Source organism: Pan paniscus, chromosome 22, assembly GCF_029289425.2.
Source record: "Pan paniscus chromosome 22, NHGRI_mPanPan1-v2.0_pri, whole genome shotgun sequence".
NCBI lineage: Eukaryota > Metazoa > Chordata > Mammalia > Primates > Hominidae > Pan > Pan paniscus.
In genome coordinates, this window is record NC_073271.2 from 9,723,169 (window position 1) to 9,744,701 (window position 21,533).

Below are 21,533 nucleotides of genomic sequence, written 5' to 3' on the forward strand. Positions count from 1 at the left end.
TATAACCTGTGACTGGGTTCGATGTGGCCCCAGTTTCCTGAGGCCTGTGAAAATTGCTAGGTTGCTCGTTTTCATTTTTTCTTATCACCTTAACTGGAGTTGGAGGCCCTTGCAAGTCCAGGACAATGACGTCTTAGGCAACCTCAGTTGTCTAGTGTGACTTAATAAGCCTGATGTATGTAGTAGAACCAATCTTTTCTTTTATTTATAATGCCATTTTAAGTGATGTGAACCTTATTCTCTAGGTTACAGGTATTGGATTACTTTAGTTCTTTATTATAATAAGCAAGGTGTTAATTTGTTGTTGTTGTTGTTGTTGTTGTTGTTTGAGACAGAGTCTCGCTCTATCGCCCAGGCTGGAGTGCAGTGGCATGATCTTGGCTCACTACAAGCTCCACCTCCCGGGTTCACGCCATTCTCCTGCCTCAACCTCCTGAGTAGCTGGGATTACAGGCACCTGCCACCATGCCCGGCTAATTTTTTGTATTTTCAGTGGAGACAGGATTTCACCCTGTTAGCCAGGATGATCTAGATCTCCTGATCTCATGATCCGCCCGCCTCAGCCTCCCAAAGTGCTGGCATTATAGGCGTGAGCCACTGCGCCCTACCCGCTAATTTGATTTTTTAACTCCTAAATTCTACCACTTTCCTTACTCGCTTTCTAATGAAAATTGATGGAGAAAATAAGCTGAAAATATCACAATTCTAAACATTCCACGATTTTGAGATTCTAAAATTATTGGCTTTTGGTGTTCACTGATTCATGTCGGATTTTTAGTAGCATAATCAAACCTTTTTTTGGCAATGGTATAGAGTGCAAAATGCAAAGCCATTTGCCATGGTGTAGATGCTCACAGTATGCCCCTGCATCTAAAGAGATACAATTCTCCAACATAAATCAGACATACAGAAAATACTTACAGCACAGAAAATATGAACTATGGCATAGAAATACATTAAATTAGCTAAATGACATCCCTAATAAAAATCTGAATCTGGCCGGGCACGGTGGCTCACGCCTGTAATCCCAGCACTTTGGGGGGCCGAGGCAGGCGGATCACCTGAGGTTAGTTCGAGACCAGCCAGGCCAACATGGTCTGCCAAAAAAATACAGAAATTAGCTGGGCATGGTGGCAGGCACCTGTAATCCCAGCTACTTGGGAGGCTGAGGCAGGAGAGTCACTTGAACCAGGGAGGCGGAGGTTGCAATGAGCTGAGATTGTGCCATTGCACTCCAGCCTGTATGAGAAGAGCAAAACTCCATCTCAAAAAAAAAAAAAAAAAAGAATCCATTCTAAAACTGGGAATTTTATGTTTAAGTAGATTCACTTAATTTTTTCCTATAATCTCCTGGGACAAATAAATGTTTTCAACAGTTGCGCTTAACAAACTGAAGGACTGGAAGGAGAAACAACATTAATAATAATTACTTCCAGAGTGGGGTGTGGCTCACATCTGTAATCCCAGCACTTCGGGAGGCCGAGGTGGGCTCATCACGAGGTTAAGAGATCGAGACCATCCTGGCTAACACGGTGAAAACCCGCCTCTACTAAAAATACAAAAAATTAGCCGGGAATGGTGGCGGGCGCCTGTGGTCCCAGCTACTTGGGAGTCTGAGGCAAGAGAATCGCTTGAGGAAGGCTGGCCAACATGGCTAAACCCCATCTCTACTAAAACTACAAAAATTAGCTGGGCATGTTGGCGCATGTCTGTAATCCTAGCTACTCCCAGAGGCTGAGACAAGAGAATCGCTTGATCCCGGGAGGCGGAAGTTACAGCAAGCCGAGATCACGCCACTCCACTCCAGCCTGCTCTACAGAACAAGACTCCGTCTCTCAAAAAAACAAAACAAAACAAAACAAAACAAAAAAACAACAAAAAACTTCCTACGATGCATGATTAAATTACAAAGTTTTCTATTCTTTTCTTTTAAAAATAAATATCTTAGCTGCCTGTTTTCATTCTGGCCATCAAAATTGCCTAAATTCTTTGTGGGCAATATCATCAACCCTTGAGGGAAATTCAAGATATTCCCAACACAGAAATATTCTTAGCTGAAAAGAGTATGGGATGACAATTTTCAACCTGGCATATATAAAAAGAAGAAAAATGTTGGGTAAATGAACAGCAAAAGAAAGATGACATTCATATGTCCTATGCAATTCTGAATACTTATTTTATGTAGGTGAATATTTTAATGAAAGACATTTATTGATTCAAAATATTTTTTAACTTAACGAACTTTGGCAAAACAATGCCCTTCAGTCAGTGACTATATTAACAAGTTTCACCTACCTCTGATCAAGGAAACAAAAATAATAGTAATTCCATACTCAGTATGTGTGAGAAAATAAGAGCTGTGTTTAGTTCTAATTATTTTGAGTTATGCCACATAACACATAACAGTATACATTTATTTTGAGTTCATATGTAGAATTAGACTACTTTTTAATTTTGGGAACATGGAGGATAATATTATAGGATTATATTAGTAAGGCTGTGGTAAATACTAACATTAAGCTCTCCTTATGTGACACACACAGTTCCTTCACCAAAATGGGCAAAATTTTAGCTGAAGACTTATAATGAAGCCTAGACATTCATGAAGAAATTAAACAATTTGACCATTATTAGAATATAGTAAATACATGCATGTTCAATACCAGCCTCTTTTTTTCTCACTTTATGTTTTTTGAATGCCATTAGATTTACATATCCTGCTAACATAACATAAAAACAAACCTTAAGTTTCAAGAAATTAACAATTCTAGTTACATACTATTTACATGTTTTTCTTATTAACTATTAGTTATTTCAAAACTTACCTTTTATGTTTTGAGATAAAAAATATCTAATAGAAAGGTAGTTTTTTGAGAAGAATGCCTTTTTTATTATCTTTATTTTTATTTCTTTTTTTTTTTTTTTGAGACATCTTGCTCTGTCACCCAGGCTGGAGTGCACTGGTGTGATGTTGGCTCACTGCAAACTCTGCCTCCCAGGGTCAGGTGATTCTCCTGCTTCATCCTCCTGAGCAGGTGGGATTAGAGTAGCATGCCACCACACCTGGCTAATTTTTGTATTTTTAGTAAACATGGAGTTTTACCATGTTGGCTAGGCTGGTCTTGAACTCCTGACCTCAAGTGATCCATCCTCCTCAGCCTCCTAAAGTACTGGGATTACAGGCATGAGCTACTGCACCTGGCTCTTTTAAAATTATTTTTAAAGGATACTTTAGCTTTCCTAGTAATCCATGTGAATGTATTCTCTATGAACTATAGTGTGTTTACTTTTTATATATAGAATACTACTGAGGAACAAGCTGTTTCTGTAAATGAAATGGGACTGAACCTCTACCGTGGTTGTGTTCTACATGTTACAGAGACCTGGACAGAGACAGTATGATTATCTCATGAACATCACATAATCTCCTGTCACAGTCCCAAGATAAAACATTTCCTTAAAATCAAGACTTGCTTTAATAACCATCACATTTATTACAATAATACCTTCCCACTATAATCAATATGGATATAAACAGCCTTTGTTCTATTTTTCTCATACTTGGAAGACTTTTTCTTTCATTCCATGAAAATCTTGTATTTCTCCTCAATTATTCTAATTAGAAAAATAGTGCTGGGGGAGAAAAAATAAAACAGCACAGAAAGGAAAGGGGCTCCTGCAATGTGCTGTTTAGACAGATAAGGTAGCCTGGCCAGGAGATAGTCAGGTAGCGACTGCCTTCTTCTCTCTGGTGGTGAGAATTGAGAATTGCTGAGAGGTGTGCAAGTGGAGCTGATTGAGCCTGAGCACAGTCCAGCTTTCTTCCATGTTCTCTACATAAAATAATCAATAATCTTCAGCATTAAGACCTCATGATCTCATGTTTTGAGAAGGAGAGTTGAGAAACACCTACTAGTCTTATGATAGGTTGAGTACTTTAAAGAGTTTTGGGCCAGATGCGGTGACTCACGCCTGTAATCCCAGCACTTTGGGAGGCTGAGGCATGTGGATCACGAGGTCAGGAGATCGAGTCCATCCTGGCCAACACGGTGAAACCCCAACTCTACTAAAAATACAAAAATTTAGCCGAGCATGGTGGCACACACCTGTAATCCCAGCTACTCAGGAGGCTGAGGCAAGAAAATCCCTTGATCTGGGGAGGTGGAAATTGCATGAGCTGAGATTGCACCACTGCACTCCAGCCTGGGTGACAGAGTTAGACTCCATCTCAAAAAAAAAAAAAAAAAAAGAATTTTGAAGCTTCTTAATTCCATTTATTTAAGACATTATTCTCATTGGGATTAGGGGGGAATCCCTGAATTTTGGTAAAAACAAATCCAAGTCACAAAATCAGAAAAAAAAAGAGGAAGATATAGGATGATGCGTTTCATTCTTCATATGAATATGCATTTTACAAATATATAACTAAGACCAATTTTGGATTTATTTCCAGGCTTGGAGATAACTTATGGAAACTTTTAACATTAAAGTTAAATTTGCAATTCAGAATTAATCCATACATTATTTCACTGTTTTCTTGTTAATATTAAATGCTGCTGACTCAGTAAAGTTTATTATTTGAATATAACAAGAATGTGTGAATTGTAAATGCCATGCTAAAGTCTGGAACATTTCTACAAAATTCAGTTTAGCAAATATTTGTTAAGACTTCAGTCAAAGCCTTTTACAACTGCACTGCTCTAGGTTTTGAGGACTCAGAATAATCTCTGCTCACAAACCAGACATGCAAACAAATAAGGTTCTATGTATTAAGGTCAATAATAGAATTTTGCTGAAGACAAAATATTATCGCAGACACAAAAAAATTAGCCAGGCATGGTGGCAGGTGCCTGTAATCCAAGCTACTCAGGAGGCTAAGGAAGGAGAATAGCTTGAACCCAGGAGGCGGAGGTTGCAGTGAGCCAAGATCACATCACTGCACTCATCTTGGGCAACAGAGTGAGACTTCATCTCAAAAAAAAAAAAAAAATCTTGATTCCTTTATCCCCCGTGCTTCACAACATTCAGAGTCTTCCATATTTTCTGGGAGTTTCTTGGTTAGTTGGGCTTGTCCTCTCCTCACTTACTGTTGGAGCCTGCCCTCTGTGCTCCAGAGCAGATCATGTTTTCTCTACTCAGTTCCCTCTAGTGAGGAGACTCATTCCACTTTCACCCCCACCTTACCACCAAGCACCATTAATTCAAGACCACTATGTGGAGGAGATAAGGGAGAATTACATCCCACGAAGAGCAGCAAAATGCATAAACATGCATATATATACACATATATGCATGTACATGCACATATACACACATATATATATATGCATATATACATGCACACATGTATACACGTATACACATATATACACACACACATATATACATGCATATATTGCCACCACTATCCTGAATCTCCTCATTTTTTCCCATCAGAAGGAATTTCTCCACCCCACCCTACCATTTTCTTGGAACTTCTTGTCTCTCTCACATTATTAATTCTACACCTGGGGCTGCCTTGCCCCCTCTTGCTAACTGCCTGGTGGTAACTTGGCACTCCTCTTAGTTACTACTTAATGTTACAGCTCACCCTTTTTTACATCATATTTATGAAGCATTAAATATTCTAAAAGTGGCCGGGTGCAGTGATTCATGCCTGTAATCTCAGCACTTTTGGAGGCCAAAGCGGGTGGAACACGAGGTCAGGAGTTCAAAACCTCCTGACCAACATGGTGAAACCCTGTTTCTACTACAAATACAAAAATTAGCTGGGCATGATGGCGTGTGTCTGTAATCCCAGCTACTCAAGAGGCTGAGGCAAGATAATCACTTGAACCTGGGAGGCAGAGGTCACAAAGAGCCAAGATTTGTGCCACTGCACTCCAGCCTGGGTGACAGAACAAGACTCTCAAAAAAAAAGAAAAAAAAAAACAAGCTACTTTGTCTAGGGTACCCTATTATACCAAGGAATTTAGTGCCTCATGAAAAAAGACTCTCAAAGATGTTTTTCTAAACAATAGAACCTTCTACCTTAGAAATCATTTATGATATTATCCAACATCATTATTTTTTATTTTATATATATTTTTCACTACAATAAAAATATTTCAAATATATCAAAATACAATTTTATTAAAAGAGAAAAGTTGTTTATTAATCTTTTAATTTTAACATATTAATTTATCTATCGGGGTTCTATGTCATTCACTCAGGAAGAGAATTCAATGAATAAATGTGGTAACTTCACATATCAGTAGAACTTTTTCACAAAAATGGGCAATTTTTCATTTTTCAGAGTGAACACTGAGCCACCACCTGAGGAAAAATAAATGATCATTTTTAACAATTAAAGTTACTATTTTTTTAATCATCTGGTCTTTTAAGATGTTTTTAGACTTATAGATCAAGATAAGAAGTTAGCATGCATTTATCCTTCTTTCAATTTGTATCCATCCCTAATTTATTTCTTCCTATTGTGCAATAGCTCATTATTAAGCTGAGCTTCCATTTTACTCATTCATGTTTATTTATGGGTCAGGCAACCGAACTGCATACAAATTCACAAATTTTCTTTTTTTTTTTTTTTTTTGAGTTGGAATCTTGCTCTGTCACCCAGGCTGGAGTCAGTGGTGCAGTCTTGGCTCACTGCAAGCTCTGCCTCCAGGGTTCATGCCATTCTCCTGCCTCAGCCTCCTGATTAGCTGGGACTACAGGCACCCACCACCACATCTGGCTAATTTTTTGTGTTTTTAGTAGAGACGGGGTTTCACCACGTTAGACAGGATGGTATGGATCTCCTGACCTCGTGATCTGCCCACCTCAGCCTCCAAAAGTCCTGGGATACAGGCTTGAGCAACCGCGCCCGGCCTACAGATTTTCTTTGTAACTTACCTTATTATTAAATTGGTCTTCCTAATTCTTATTTTTTTATTTTTTATTTTTTATTTATTTATTTTTTTGAGATGGAGTCTTGCTCTGTTGCCCAGGCTAGAGTGCAGTGGTGCAATCTCAGCTCACAGCAACCTCCTCCACCTCCCGGGTTAAAGCCACTCTCCTACCTCAGCCTCCAGAGTAGCTGAGATTACAGGCATGCACCACCACACCCGGCTAATTTTGTATTTTTGGTAGAGACAGGGTTTCTCCATGTTGGTCAGGCTGGTCTCAAACTCCCAACCTCAGGTGGTCTGCCTGCCTTGGCCTCCCAAAGTGTTGGAATTACAGGTGTGAGCCACCGCACCCAGCCTGGTCTTTTAAAATTTGACCTAAACAGTTCATCCTGTCATGTTCTTCATGAGAGATAAAGGTCCACTATTTTTCCCTTGTTATTTTAATAAAAACAACTATTTACCTTGAATATACTGAATATACACAAAATACATATTCATTTACACACCATGGCTTTTTAAAAGGGTTGTCCTTAGATGTGGCCTCCAGGGATAGTTAAGCTGTAAATGGAAGGCTTCATATGTAAAGACATTTTCCTTTTGACCTTGTTTCTTATAGTGAGTGTGTGTGTGTGTGTCTGCTTTTAGTGGTAGAAGTTAAGGGGAATCTCTATGATTGTTTTTCTTTCTCTTCATTTATCCCTCACTTTCTTTCTTTTTCTTTTTTTTTTGAAACAGAGTCTTCCTTTGTCAGTGCAGTGGCGTGATCTCGACTCACTAAGACCTCTCCCTCCTGGGTTCAAGTGATTCTCATGCTCAGCCTCTCAGGTAGCTGGGATTACAGGCACCCACCACAATGCCCAGCTAATTTGTATTTTTAATGGAGACGGGGTTTCGCCATGTTGCCCAGGCTGGTCTCAAACTCCTGAGCTCAGGCAATCCGCCCATGTCGGCCTCCCAAAGTGCTGAGATTACAGGCATCAGCCACCATGCCCGGCCCCATTTATCCCTCATTTTAATATTTTTTTAATTTTTTTTTCTTTTTTTGAGATGGAGTCTTGCTCTGTCACCCAGGCTGGAGTGCAGTGGTGGGATTTTGGCTCACTGCAACTTCGGCCTCTCAGGTTCAAGCAATTCTCCTGCCTCAGCCTCCCAAGTAGCTGGGACTACAGGTGCCCACCACCACGCCCAGCTAATTTTTTGTATGTTTAGTAGAGATGGAGTTTCACCATGTTAGCCAGGATGGTCTCAGTCTCCTGACCTCATGATCCACCTGTGTCAGCCTCCCAAAGTGCTGGGATTACAGGCATGAGCCACCTCGCCTGGACTATCCCTCACTTTATAACGTTAATCAAGTTCTTTTATAATTTTATGTTAAAGATTTTTGAATTTTGTTAATCTATTTTATTTTCCTTCATAAAAAGATCAAAGCTAGAAATAACATTACAAAGTATATCATAATCATTAATAGAAAGAGCTCTATAATCAGCTTAAATTTCTTTTCTCTCTTTTCTAGTTATGTGATCTTAGGCAAGTTACATAAATTACCTGTGTTCAGTTTATTTATTTGTGAAATGGGGAAAATAATGGTGCCTGTCTCTTGGTAAGATTGTAGTGAGGGTGAATAACAGATTTATCAAGCATAAAGCAGTGCCTGGGACACAGGAATTGCCCTCTCTGCATGCCCCTGCATATGTGTGCATACAGGCATGAATCACTTGATGATGGAATAAATTTGGAGAAATATGTCTTTAGGCAGTTTTGTTATTGTGGAAATATCTCAGAGTGTACTTACACAAACATAGATGGGATAGCCTACTACTCTGCTAGAGTATATGATAGAGTATATGTAGCCTGTTGCTCCTAGGTTACAAATCTATACAGCATGTTACTGTACTAAATACTGCAGGCAACTGTAACACAGTGGTAGGTATTTTGCATCTTATCATAGAAAAGCTGCAGTAAAAAAAAAAAAAAAGGGTACACTTGTAGAGGGCACTTACCATGAATGGAGCTTGCACAGCTGGAAGTTGCTCTGGGTAAGTGAGTGAGAGGTGAGTGAATATGAAGGCCTAGGACATTACGGGCACTGTTGTAGACTTTAGCAGTACTGGATGTACACTTAAGCTATGCCAAATTTATTTTTAAATTGTTTTCTTTTATCAATAATAAAATAGCTTTAGCTTACTGTAATTTTTTAATTTAATATACATTTTTTAACCTTTTGGCTCCTTTGTCACAACTCTTAGCTTAAAAGATAAACATATTGTACAACTTTAAAAAAAATTATTTTCTTTATATCTAAGTCTATAAGCTTTTTCCAATTTTTAATTTTTGTGTTACTTTTTAACTCTTTTATAAAAACAAACACAAACATGCACATTAGTTTAGGCCTATACAGGGTCAGGATCATCAACATCATTGTCTTCCACCTTCATATTCTGTCTCAATGGAAGTTCCTTGGGGCAATAACATACATGAAGCTGACATCTCCTATGATAACAATCCCTCCTTCTGGATACCTCCTGAAGGACCTGCCTGAAATTGCTCTACTGTTCAGTTTTCTTTTTCTTATTTAATAAGTAGTACCCTCTCAAAACATGATAAAAAGGGCCAGGCATGGTGGCTCATACCTGCAATGCAAGCAATTTGGGAGGCTGAGGAGGGAGGATCACTTGAAGGCAGCAGTTCAAGAGCAGCCTGGCCAACATGGTGAAACCCTGTTTCTATAAAAATACAAAAATTAGGCAAGTTCAGTGGTGGGCACCTGTAGTCCCAGTTACTTGGGAGGCTGAGGCAGAAAAATCACTTGAAACTGGGAGGTGGAGGTTGCAGTGAGCCGATATCACACCATTGCGACTCCAGCCTGGGCAACAGAGGGAGACTCCATCTCAAAAAAAAAAAAAAAAGATAAAAGTGAGAGATTTAAAGTTGGAGTACTAGGAATGAATCTCAATTGAAGCTTTTCCTCTCATCTTTAAAATAAAAACACTTCTGAAGTAAGAAACTAGTAAAAGATAACTACCAACCACGATTTTGGAAATTTATAACAGCTTTAAATAGTAATATTAATCATTGGAAATACCTAATTTGCATGCATTCTATAAACTTAAATATGAATTTACATACATTCTGTAAATCTAAACATGGAATAAAATGAGCCATACCTACTTGAATCCCAAGTTTTCTTTGGCTTGAAGTTTTAAAAATATTAAAGAAGTACTTTGTTTTAACAGTTTGTTTTTATTTCAACTCTCCTTTTGTATAGCACTCTTAAAGCTAAAATTTCTTTAAGTGTTAATCCTATGACTAGGACTGCCATCAGCCTGTTGTATATACCATATTACACTTCATGGAAGGCACGGTGAATGGTGTGATGCCTCCTTATTTATGTAACAATAAAAGATCATTTAAATTTCTGCAAAATATACTTGTAACAAATAATGACTTATAAGTGGCATTTCAATGTCAGAGATGTTAAAATATGAGAAATAGAGTATCTTAGAATTATTAAAATAGTTTTATCTCTAACCTTTAAAACATACCACAAAGTAGGCATAATTGTACCATTTTACTTAAAATGTTTTCTTTGTTAAGTAGTAGAAATAATTACAATATCTATCAATTACTGAGCTGTTACATGTGCTAGGAATTCTTCGAAATACATCGCACAGATTCTCATGAGGCATCACAGTGATGTCCTGTGAGATAACTGCTGTATTCATCTTCACTTTATTGATGAGAAAATTGAGGCACAGAAAGGTTAAGTGATAGCTAGAAGGTGAAAGACTTTAAAGTAATATTCAAGCCCAAGTTGAACTGAATCCAAAGGCCAAGCTCTTTCTATTCAAATAGGCCACTCTTTCATTAATGTAGTGAGTAATAACAGTGAATGAATGTTGTAGTTTCTTCAGGAGAATATTAAATATTTGTTTTGAAGGCAGAGAAAGAGCATGGTATTTAATGTTGACAATTACATAAATCATTCTATGTTTTGAGACAGTGGACTAAACTTTCCTTAAAAGGCATCTCACTCTTGTAGGACTGCTCTACACTGGGCCTGTGCCAATGGCCATGCAGAAGTAGTAACACTTCTGGTAGATAGAAAGTGCCAGCTTGACGTCCTTGATGGTGAAAACAGGACAACTCTGACGAAGGTAAATGGTAGCCAGTTCTTTCAGCAGGAGATGGATTTGGTTTAAATACATAGAATAAAAATGAATTTATCTCATTGAAATATAACTAGTTTGTGAAACCTGTGGAATATTTATTTATATTTCCTATAATTTATAATTTACTTCTTGCTTTAATACTGACAGGCTCTGCAATGCCAGAGGGAGGCTTGTGCAAATATTCTCATAGATTCTGGTGCTGATCCAAATATTGTAGATGTGTATGGCAACACAGCTGTCCATTATGCTGTTAACAGTGAGAATTTGTCAGTGGTGGCAAAATTGCTGTCCTGTGGTGCAGACATTGAAGTGAAGAACAAGGTAGACATTAACCAATGTTATTTTCAAAATATTTGAAATCCATTTGTTTTAACATTAACATATGTAAATTGTTTTATATTTGGAAGCTCAAACATTCCTATTTTTGTATGAAAATAGTTTGACAAAACTTAATTGTCTAGGATTTTGCTTTAAATATTAATATTTTTACAAGAACTGTTAGTATGGTTTTTCTGTGCATTATGATAAATATTTAAATTTGTTAAAGGTAAAACATTTTCAAATATTCTTTCCCACCCAAGTTTTTTTTTTCTTTCCAGTTAGTGTAAAACTACAAGAAAGTAAAATTTGCCTGCATAAATTGAGTCAACATGTAAAATTTAGGAGACATGCAGAAATCTGGATTTCCTCTTAAAGGATTGAATCTTGTGTCTCTTGAGCCCGTATGACTGTTTGGTATGCTATGAAGACATTCTAGTTTTACATAAAGCATATGTTTCCAGTTTGCTACTGTGCCCACCTAGTTACATCACTTATTCAACTTACCTATTTTGCCTCTGTAAATATTTCAGTTATCAATTCCTCTCTCATAGTACATTTTGGTAAAGATTTCAAGTTATTGAAGACAGTTTATAGGTGTTTATAATATATAGTTTATATTTTACATTAATTCATTAATAATGGGGTTGTCTTCTAGAATTTAGAATATTTTTTAAATGATGATTTTTCTTCATATAAACCATAAATAATCATCTTCTATTAGAAGGCCTTTAAGCCTTTTTAGATTAATCATGGTTATATTTGAATAGGTTATGCATATTGCAGAAAAAAATATTATATCTTTCTCCACAGAATTATCCCTTAAAATTCAAGTGATTTAGTGGCTTCTATTTTGCTAAGCCACATACATGAGTTAGAACTTTCATTAATAAGCCATTTTATTCATACTTCTGATATTTTGCCAAAAAATAGTATCAGTTACAATAGAAACCAGAATAAAAATGGATTATTGCATTTTAAGAAGTAGATATGCATTCGGATCCTAGGAGTATCATTATAATAGAGAATAAACTTTTATACTAAATTTCTTTTCTTTTTTTCTTTTTCTTTTTTCTTTTTTTTTTTTTTTTGAGACAGAGCCTTGCTCTGTCACCAGGCTGGAGTGCAGTGGTGTGATCTCGGCTCACTGCAATCTTTACCTCCCTGGTTCAAGCTATTCTCCTGCCTCAGCCTCCTGAGTAGCTGGGAGGCAGGCATGTGCCACCACGCCCAGCTAAATTTTTTGTATTTTTAGCAGAGATGGGGTTCCACCATGTTGACCACGATGGTCTCGATCTCCTGACCTTGTGATCTGCCCACCTTGGCCTCTCAAAGTGCTGGGATTACAGGCATGAACCACTTTGCCTGGCCTTTTATACTGAATTTCTAATAGCTGAGATAAAATCCTATTGTCTGGTAATAGGATAAACCCCATGGACCATTTAAGAATAAGCAATCAAAGTTTATTTGAAGCCAATCTCTTTTAATTTAGAGCCACTTCCTTAGTGACCCATTTAGAGCAGGAGTGCCTGACATTGGCATTTGGAATCTTGGGATCATTGATAGAAGATAATCAAGTGAGTTTGTATCACCCAGAGGAAACCTCCATTTTTGGGGGGAAGCTTCCAAAACTGCATCCCTGAAATTCTAATTTGTCAAATGTTAATGTTTGCCACAAAAATATACTGTCAAATAAGGATTAGGTAAAGTTCAATTCATTTCTTGAATAATGAACATTTAATTCACAGTTTTATAACATTTCTTGAACATAGATAATGGTGGAATCTGTCGGGGTACAGTGCTTCTGGTAAGGTAATTATTCTTTGGAATAAAGTTGAAGAAACACTGTTCTAGAGGTAATAATTTAGATTACTAATTTAGTAAAAAATAAAGTATTTACTACTATGTCTTAGGGTTTAAGGATATAGAGGTAAAAGATACAGCCCCTGCCCTCAAGAAGCTCTTGGTTTACATGGGAAACAATAAAATCATTACAATGTAATGATCTTTGGAGATAACCAGAGTTAATGTGGTGATGCAGAGGCTGAATGTTTACAAGAGAAGGTGCAGTGCATGGGAAAGCACAGAAAAGTGAGAAAGAAGGGATTGCTATTGATTTACTTTCCATTGTTTAAGTTCATAGGATATTATATAAGGTATTCAATTCAGCTGAGAAATATGTAATTTCATGAATTATTAATTGTTTTTGCTGTTTTACAGGCTGGCCACACACCACTTTTATTGGCCATAAGGAAAAGAAGTGAGCAAATTGTGGAATTTTTACTGACAAAAAATGCAAATGCAAATGCAGTTGATAAGTTTAAATGGTATAGTAGTTTTTTTATTAAAAAACACTTGAGTAGTGTGCTAGAGTAATAACACTCAAGTCAGAAATATTAAATTAATAACATTTACTTAAAATTATTAGATTATACAGAAAAATACCAACACAAATTATCAGTTAGGAAGAAAAGCAATTATTTGGACTGGTCAACACAAAGAACAGTATACAGTAGGATTTTCTTCTTTTATTATATTGACTGATTCTTATTTGTAATCTGATGTTTTTGGTTGCATTATCTTCTATTAGCTAAAGAGGTTCCGTATTAGTTTTAAGAAGTATGAATTTTTAATTTACTTTATAATTCAATATTGAATGATTAACACCTTTATAGTATTTTTCTAACTTCTGTTTTTCATACACTTTTAAAAAATGCAATATTTGCTGGGCATGGTAGCTGTTGTCTGTTATCCCAGCACTTTGGGAGGCCAAGTGGGTAGATCACCTGAGTCCAGGAGTTTGAGACCAGCCTAGCCAACATGGTAAAACCCCATCTCAATGAAAAATATAAAAATTAGCCAACCATGGTGGCACAAGCCTGTAGTCCCAGGTACTCAGGACAATATTATTCCTAATATTGTTTTAAGTCTTCAGATTGCTCTCACTTGTCCAACTTCTAGCTAATTTTGAAGTACAAAATATTATATCAGACTAAGGAGGAAATAGATAATTATTCACTTAAAACTTTGCCTATTTTAGATTAGTGAACAGAACATATTTTCTTGCCCCTCAGTGGACTTTATGTTAGCCAATTCTACTATGCCATATCCCAGTGAGACATGAGTCTTTTCACCCCTTTTAGCCTTCGTCATGATTTACAAGGATAAACACTTGAGCACTCAAGATACTTAACATTTGTTAATACATGTAAATGGTTAATTCTATACTGACAGGCACATATTAAATTGGTTCGTTCCTAATAATGAAGTTATCTCTGTTATTTTAGCACAGCCCTCATGCTTGCCATATGTCATGGATCATCAGAGATAGTTGGCATGGTTCTTCAGCAAAATGTTGACATCTGTGCTGAAGCTACATGTGGAATGATTGCAGAACTTTATGCTGTTGCTTGTGGATTTAATCTCTAAGTGTTTACATTTAAAGGCTAGGTGAGATTTTATAGTTTGTTTCAGGTAGTTTTTGAGTGACAGTGAGTTAGTTCACTTCATCAGCCAGAAACTAGGCAAAAAGCTAGACTAGTTAGAAAGATTAATGGCTCCAGGATTCTTTATTTTAGGGCTTTAGGGACGCTAATGTTGTCTACTTGATTTGAAGTATAACCCCTATGCATGGGATAAATATAATGTCACAATTTTGGTTTTTCTAATTAGTTATTTGGGTCTCAAAATGTCCACTTTAAGCAGAAAACCTGATAGTGTCCCCAGGGGGCTGTCTTCCATACCTTCATTCTTGAATTTTTTAAAGGAATCTGAACCTAAGTCCAAGGAAGACATTCCTTTTGTACAAGTCAGAAGGATTGGGGGGTGGGAAATGGCCATTCTCTTCATTTTGCTGTTTCCATTGATTCTGTTGCTGCATCGTTGCCATTGAAACTGCTCCTGCAGTCTGGTAATGATTGACCTTTGTGACCAGGATGCCCTTACTAACACTGATTCCTCAGTCTTCATGGTATAGACTTCCAAGTTATGACATGTTTTTAAAGTTCACGTACATATTGTCAGCCATTGTTTCCAAAGTACCAGCACCCCACTCTGGCAGCTAGAACTTTTAGCTTTAGCCACACACATAGTGAGCAAATTGACCCTTCTCCTCACACTCAAAACCTGATATGAAACCCACATCTTAGCCTGGACATGTCCTAGACCTTCATGGTAAGTTATCCTTTGAGTGGCTTTTTTCTATTTTCTCTAGCCAATATTAGTCGTGGTAGTCTGAAACTGTAAGTCAGGTTGAAATAATGTTACAGGAAGAAATTGGAGATCCATTTTGTCTTTGTTACCAGATCTATATCCCTGGCCCTTTATATCCTGTGTAGCACCATTTTGTAGGTAGTGGAAGGTCTCATCTTATTCTATAAAATCCCATGTCATCTTTCCCAAGTTGTAGTGGGTTCCAACTTGTGGTTGTCCCCTCAAGTGATTCTTTTTTCCTAAAAGTAAAAATCTCCCATGCTACTTACATCTCCACCTCGAGTTTCTAAAATATTTTCAAATGCTGCATCACCATGAAGGCATTCAATAGACTTCACTAAATCTCAAGTAAGTTGGTTAGATTTAACAGAGCTAAGCCTCATCCATCACTGATCAGTCTTCACGTATAAAAGTAAGGATTTGTGCTGGCTTCAGTGGTACATATAGTAAAATTAAGACAACGTTGAGAAGATCAGCATGGTCCCCGCACAAGGATGACATAGAAATCTGTAAGGTGTTGCATATTTCTTGCAGTCCCCAAAAGGACACTTTACTACTTTCTAACTAGCTCCAGGGAAATGGTGTGAGTCAAAGCAAAATGGGTGACACCCAGTATTGCAATTGTGATTTTCATACAAAAAATTATTTACGTAAGGTGATCTATGAAATGAGATGTGGTAACACATAGGATCTTGTGTGCAATATTTTGTTAGTAGGGATCTCAGAAATGAGAAAATACCAACTTGCATCTTCTTTGTGGAACTTACAAAAAATAAAGGTAGGGTTTTGTCTTCCACAGCAGCTGGAAATGAACATAGTGACTAAGCATCATTCTAACAAAGATTTGTTGGTTCAGAGTTTAAGGAGGTAGATAAAGAGTAGTAGTAGTCCAAGCCACATGCTGACATCTATTAGTTTTCTACCCTTGGTGTGACTGATGAGCTCAGTAATAGAGTATAATTAGGTTATCTGATTTAATGATTTAATCTATTTATAAATAAATTTCATTACAAAATATAAAATAGCTTAGATGCTCTGAATTACAAGCCACAAAGAATAGAACATCTAATATCCAAAAGTAGGAATTAATAACAGAAAATTGCAATATTTGAATATTATAACCTATGAAGAAAAACATTTTTTTTGTTTTTGTTTTTTTTGTAATTTAATTTTTGTTGACACATGGTCTCCCTATGTTGCCCAGGCTGGTCTTGAACTTCTGGATTTAAGCAATCCTCCTGTCTCAGCATCCAAAAGTGCTTGCCTCACAAGCATGAGCCACTGCACCAGGCCAATATATTGGGTTTTATTGGGAATTTAAAATTGTTTCAGCAATAAGGCTCAAGAACAAATAATTTTTTTGCTTCATTTTTTATTTTAAGCATTTTAAAAATGTTATCTTGTTAAATCTTTATAATAACCTAGTGAAATAAGGCCCTAAAATCCTCATTTTTAGAAGACATTGACTCTAAGAGAAGCAACTTGTTCAAGAAAAAATACCTGTTGGTAGCCGTGCTAGGACTTATTCCGAGTTAAGGACATTTTCCATATGTCAAGCTAACTTTAGTTAATTTACTGAGTTATACTGCCCTCACTCCATGAGTGTTTTATCTTACTTTCTTCTTTAATTAGAAGCTTAAAAAGTTCATAGAGCTTACAAACTTAAGTCTATGGAAAAAGTAATGTTCTGATGTTAGCTCTAATATTGTCTGAAATACTCTAAGAATGTAATAAATTTGGTAAATGTTTTTTTATATCAATGTTAAAATAGTGATTTTATTTATTTCATTTTTATACATGGCATTCATCAACAACTTTTGGAATATAAACAAAAGATATCTAAAAATTCTCGAAATAGTAATCCAGGTAAGACCTCTGATAGTAAACTACTCTTGGTGGTGCTACCATAAGATTATAGGAGTGTTAATCACAAAAGAGCTATTAGAAAAGCAATGTGTAAGTAGCATATGTCTACATATAGACCTATATGTAAGTGTTTTTTTATATACAAAGCTTTGATTTAATTTTTTAGTTTATAATTCAGAATTCATTAAGAATTTAGTTGTAGGTAGTTTATAATCTCAAAAATATTATCTGAAAAAATATTTGTTTAATTGTGGTCCCTAATATCCTATATAATACTTTTGTATAAATAAGTAAAACAATTTTTAAGCTTATCTATTGTATGTTTCCTCAACTGTCATAAAAATTTATGCTTGTTATAAAATGTATAATCCTTGGTGTGATTGATGAGCTCAGTAATAGGGGATTATCAGCTTATCCAATTTAATGAATTAATATATTTATAAATAAATTTTATTACAAATTATAAAATAGCTTAGGTGCCTTGAATTACAAGCCACAAATAATAGAACTTCTAATAATGAAAAGTAGGAATTAATAACAGAAAACTGCAACATTTGAATATTATAACCTATAAAGGAACACAATTAAACTGTTAAATAAACAAATATTTGTTTATTAAACATAAACAAACATATAAAATGTTTATTTGTTAAATAAACAAATAAATAATTTGTTTATTAAATATAAACATATAAAATGTTTATTTGTTTGTTTCTTTATTGTAGAGACATGGTCTCCTTATGTTGCCCAGGCTGGTCTTGAACTTCTGGGCTTTATTTAATTTTTACAATAAATGATTTGCATTTAGAAAATTAGAATTAATTACAGTTGAGTATTGAGCAACATGAGAGTGAGGGTGCTGATCCCCCCATGCAGCTGAAAATCTGCTTTATAGGAAAATCTGTTTCTTTTGACTCTTCCAAAACTCTACAACATTCTACTGTTGACCTGGAGCCTGAAAAAAGGTGAAAGCATAAGCAGTCAATTAACCCATAGTTTCTATTTTATATGTACTATATACTGTATTCTTAGAATAAAGTGAGCTGGAGAAAAGAAACTGTTATAAAGAGGAAGAAATATATTCACTATTTATTAGATGGAAGTGAATTATTATACATAAAGGACTTCATTCTCATTGCCTTTATGTTGAGTAGGCTGATAAGGAGGAGGCAGAGGCGAGATTTGTCTTAGTATCTTGCAGTGGCAAAGGAAAAGAAAAATCTGTCTATTAGTGGGCTCCTAGAGTGAGAACCCTTATTCAAAGATCAACTGTGTGGCATAGTGACTTGCGTCACTAAAAAAGTAACTATCTTTAGAATTTGGAACTCAATAATACTTTTCTTGCACCATAAATGAATGTCAATAAGAATTAACATAACTTAGCAAGGGTGCATCAGTACCAATAGGAGATTATTTTTCAAAGATACCTACTGAGTGCAGAAGTCAGAAAAGCAATTCTTTGTTGAGAAGCACAGGTTATGTTACATAGTCTTGTACCAACAAGGTCTCACTATTATCAACTTCATTCCCTCTAAGTTGAAACCAAATAAGATATATTTACTTCATTAGAACAAGATGTGTTGTTCTATCTGCTGGATAATTAGTGTGTTAATAGTAATTTTGTTACAACAAGTTACTCTGTTCCTACTAGCCAAAATATTATCATTATAAATATACAACTAGCTCAACTCTAGGCTCAACGAATTATAATAAAAGTGGAAAAAATTTTCACAATAACAAAAGTGCTACTGTGATACCTAAATATGACACAATACATTGTACAATATGAACTGTATGAACACATCTTTAATTTATTACATATTTATCAAAGGACTTCTATAAGTTAGATTTTGCAAGTTGCAGGAGACCAACATGGAATACACATAGTCTGGGTCTTTAAGGTGCTCATAATACAATAGAGCTGTCTCTATTGAATTTCTTCATTTTTCCAACAGAATTTCCTAACTATGTTTTCTATTTGTTTATCCACTTGTCCACTTAACAAATAACTGTCAGGTATCTTTAAGGTACTAAGCATCTTTCTTGTTATTATCATTGTCATTTTTTATTATTTACTACTTTATTAAGGTACTAAGCATTTTTCTTGTTATTATCATCTTTTTTATTATTTACTACTTTATTTAGTGCTTACTCTGTGCCAGAACCCCTTTGGGAGCTTATAATTATCACTTATGTCATTACCATATTCAGTATGTGTCAGACATTTTATATCCAACGTGAAGAATTAAAGCTTTAAAAAGTTTGGTAGTGTCCAGGAGCGGTGACTCACTCCTGTAATCTTAGCACTTTGGAAGGCCAAAGCGGGCGGATTGCTTCAGCACAGGAGTTTGGGACCACCCTGACTAACATGGTGAAATCCCATCTCTACTAAATACAAAAAATTAGCTGGGCCTGGGTGGCATGCATATGTAATCCCAGCTACATGGGAGGCTGAGGTAGGAGAATTTCATGAACCCAGGAGGCGGAGGTTGCAGTGAGCTGCTGAGATCGTGCCACTGCACTCCATCCTGGGCAACAGAGTGAGGCTCTTGTCTCAAAAAAAAAAAAGGAGAAAACAAAAGTTTGGTAGTATTTAAGGAAAGCAAGCTGAATGAGTAGAAGTTTTCCAGGTAAAGAGTCAGAAGGATGATATTTAGCAGAAGGAAAATTTAACCAGACTGTGTGTTTGGCAGAAGGAACATGTGAAGGAACACCTGATGAGGCTGCACCCTTGGCGGAAAGAACACCTGACACGGCTGAAAGCTTGGTGGAAAGAATACCTGACGAATAGGATACAGTGAATTCTTCTTCAAAGATTTTAGCCTGTAAACATCCTTTAAAATTCAAGAGGGGGAAGATTAAGTACAATGAGTTCTGAGTTCCTCATCAAAGAACAAATATATCAGTATGTTCAGCTTCTCTGTTCTTTGTTCTCCGTTTTAAAGTTTAACTTCCTCGTTCGTTATGCCTCCTTGCCCCTAGTTTCATTAAACAACCCCCTTCTAGCCTCTAACACCTGCTTTGTCTTTAGTCATTCTTAGTAACCTGCTCTGTCCTTAGTCATCCTTAGACATCTGCTCTGTAACTGTCTTTCCCGCTGAAACTACTCACCCTGCCACTCCAGCTCATACCCCTGCCCTCTTTGAAATAGCCAATCTGAATTGGCTTAGAGTGTGCAGTCCAACCCTATCCAATAGGGAAAAGACACAACAGTAGGGACTAGCTGCGTTAGAAATAAGAACACTTTCCCTTCCCTTGTCCAATGTGATCTTGCCTTTGCTCCATCTGCAAGACCACTCTTCCATAGAAGTAAATTTGCCTTGCTGTAAAAACTTGTTGCTGGAGTGCTGACGGTTCTTTGTGGCACCAAAAATTATTTTCCACAAATTTGAGGGCCCACCCAGCATTCCCATTCTCCTCTGGGGGAGGGTCCAGTCCTCTCCCTTGAGGAGGCGCACCCCGCTGCCTCATTGCAGTGGCCATAAAGGTAAGGAATCAAGACTCAACTGGTGCGATTAATAAACCTGGGCTCTCAGCAACGTGGAAAGAAACAGGCCAGCAACTTTGGGGAAAGGATCTTCACATACCGTGGCGACCAGGTAACTGTGCACAGACCAAGGTAAGAAATGTCGCAGGGGCGACAAAGTATTTCCTTGGTGGTCGGGATATTCTGGAGGTTGAAAGTGTGTGTGAATGATCACAAGCACTACTGCTTGTGGTGCTGTTTGTGTGGATGATACTAAGCATTATTGCTGTGAGGAGTGAGTGGGTCCTATCTGTGGTTTTTTATTTGAATAAAAAACCTTTGAAGAGGAATTCACTGTATCCTCATAGGGCTCAGGGCAGATCTTGCTGTGGGGTTTATACCATGATGCCAATGCTAAGAGGGACCTAAAATTCCTGGGAGGGAAGCAGCCAGAGTGGATGAAGTGAAAGAAGGGTGCGAGGAGCCTCCAGCAGGTGGGGATAAAGGATAGGGAAGAAATCTCTAGCATGCGGGATTGAGCCTAACCAGGACCTAATATGGGAAAAGCCCCAAGTAAGATAGGGAGCAAAAAAGAAGAGGATAGTAACAAAGACA

General features: G+C 36.7%; 1 protein-coding gene and 1 non-coding gene across 2 annotated transcripts; both read left to right on the forward strand.

Annotated features, from left to right (window-relative positions):
* The first annotated feature begins 8,458 nt into the window (after positions 1 to 8,458).
* On the forward strand, positions 8,459 to 20,696 carry LOC117981727 (putative ankyrin repeat domain-containing protein 30B-like). Its single transcript, XM_055105355.2, has 6 exons — positions 8,459 to 8,487; positions 10,927 to 11,041; positions 11,204 to 11,377; positions 13,595 to 13,700; positions 17,387 to 17,452; positions 20,146 to 20,696. Exons 1-6 carry the CDS (start codon positions 8,459 to 8,461, stop codon positions 20,241 to 20,243), a joined length of 588 nt encoding a protein of 195 aa, XP_054961330.1. The 3' UTR covers positions 20,244 to 20,696.
* Positions 16,009 to 16,115, forward strand: LOC112437619 (U6 spliceosomal RNA). The gene has a single exon (XR_003026185.3). It is a non-coding gene; the product is annotated as a U6 spliceosomal RNA (small nuclear RNA).
* Positions 20,697 to 21,533: the final 837 nt, after the last annotated feature.

Coding starts and splice junctions, on each gene's coding strand:
- LOC117981727 (XM_055105355.2), top strand. CDS start 8,459: ATGGGGAAAATAATGGTGCCTGTCTCTTG. Junction 8,488..10,926: donor ATAATGGTGCCTGTCTCTTG/GTAAGATTGTAG, acceptor TCACTCTTGTAG/GACTGCTCTACACTGGGCCT. Junction 13,701..17,386: donor TGCAGTTGATAAGTTTAAAT/GGTATAGTAGTT, acceptor TTTTTATACATG/GCATTCATCAACAACTTTTG.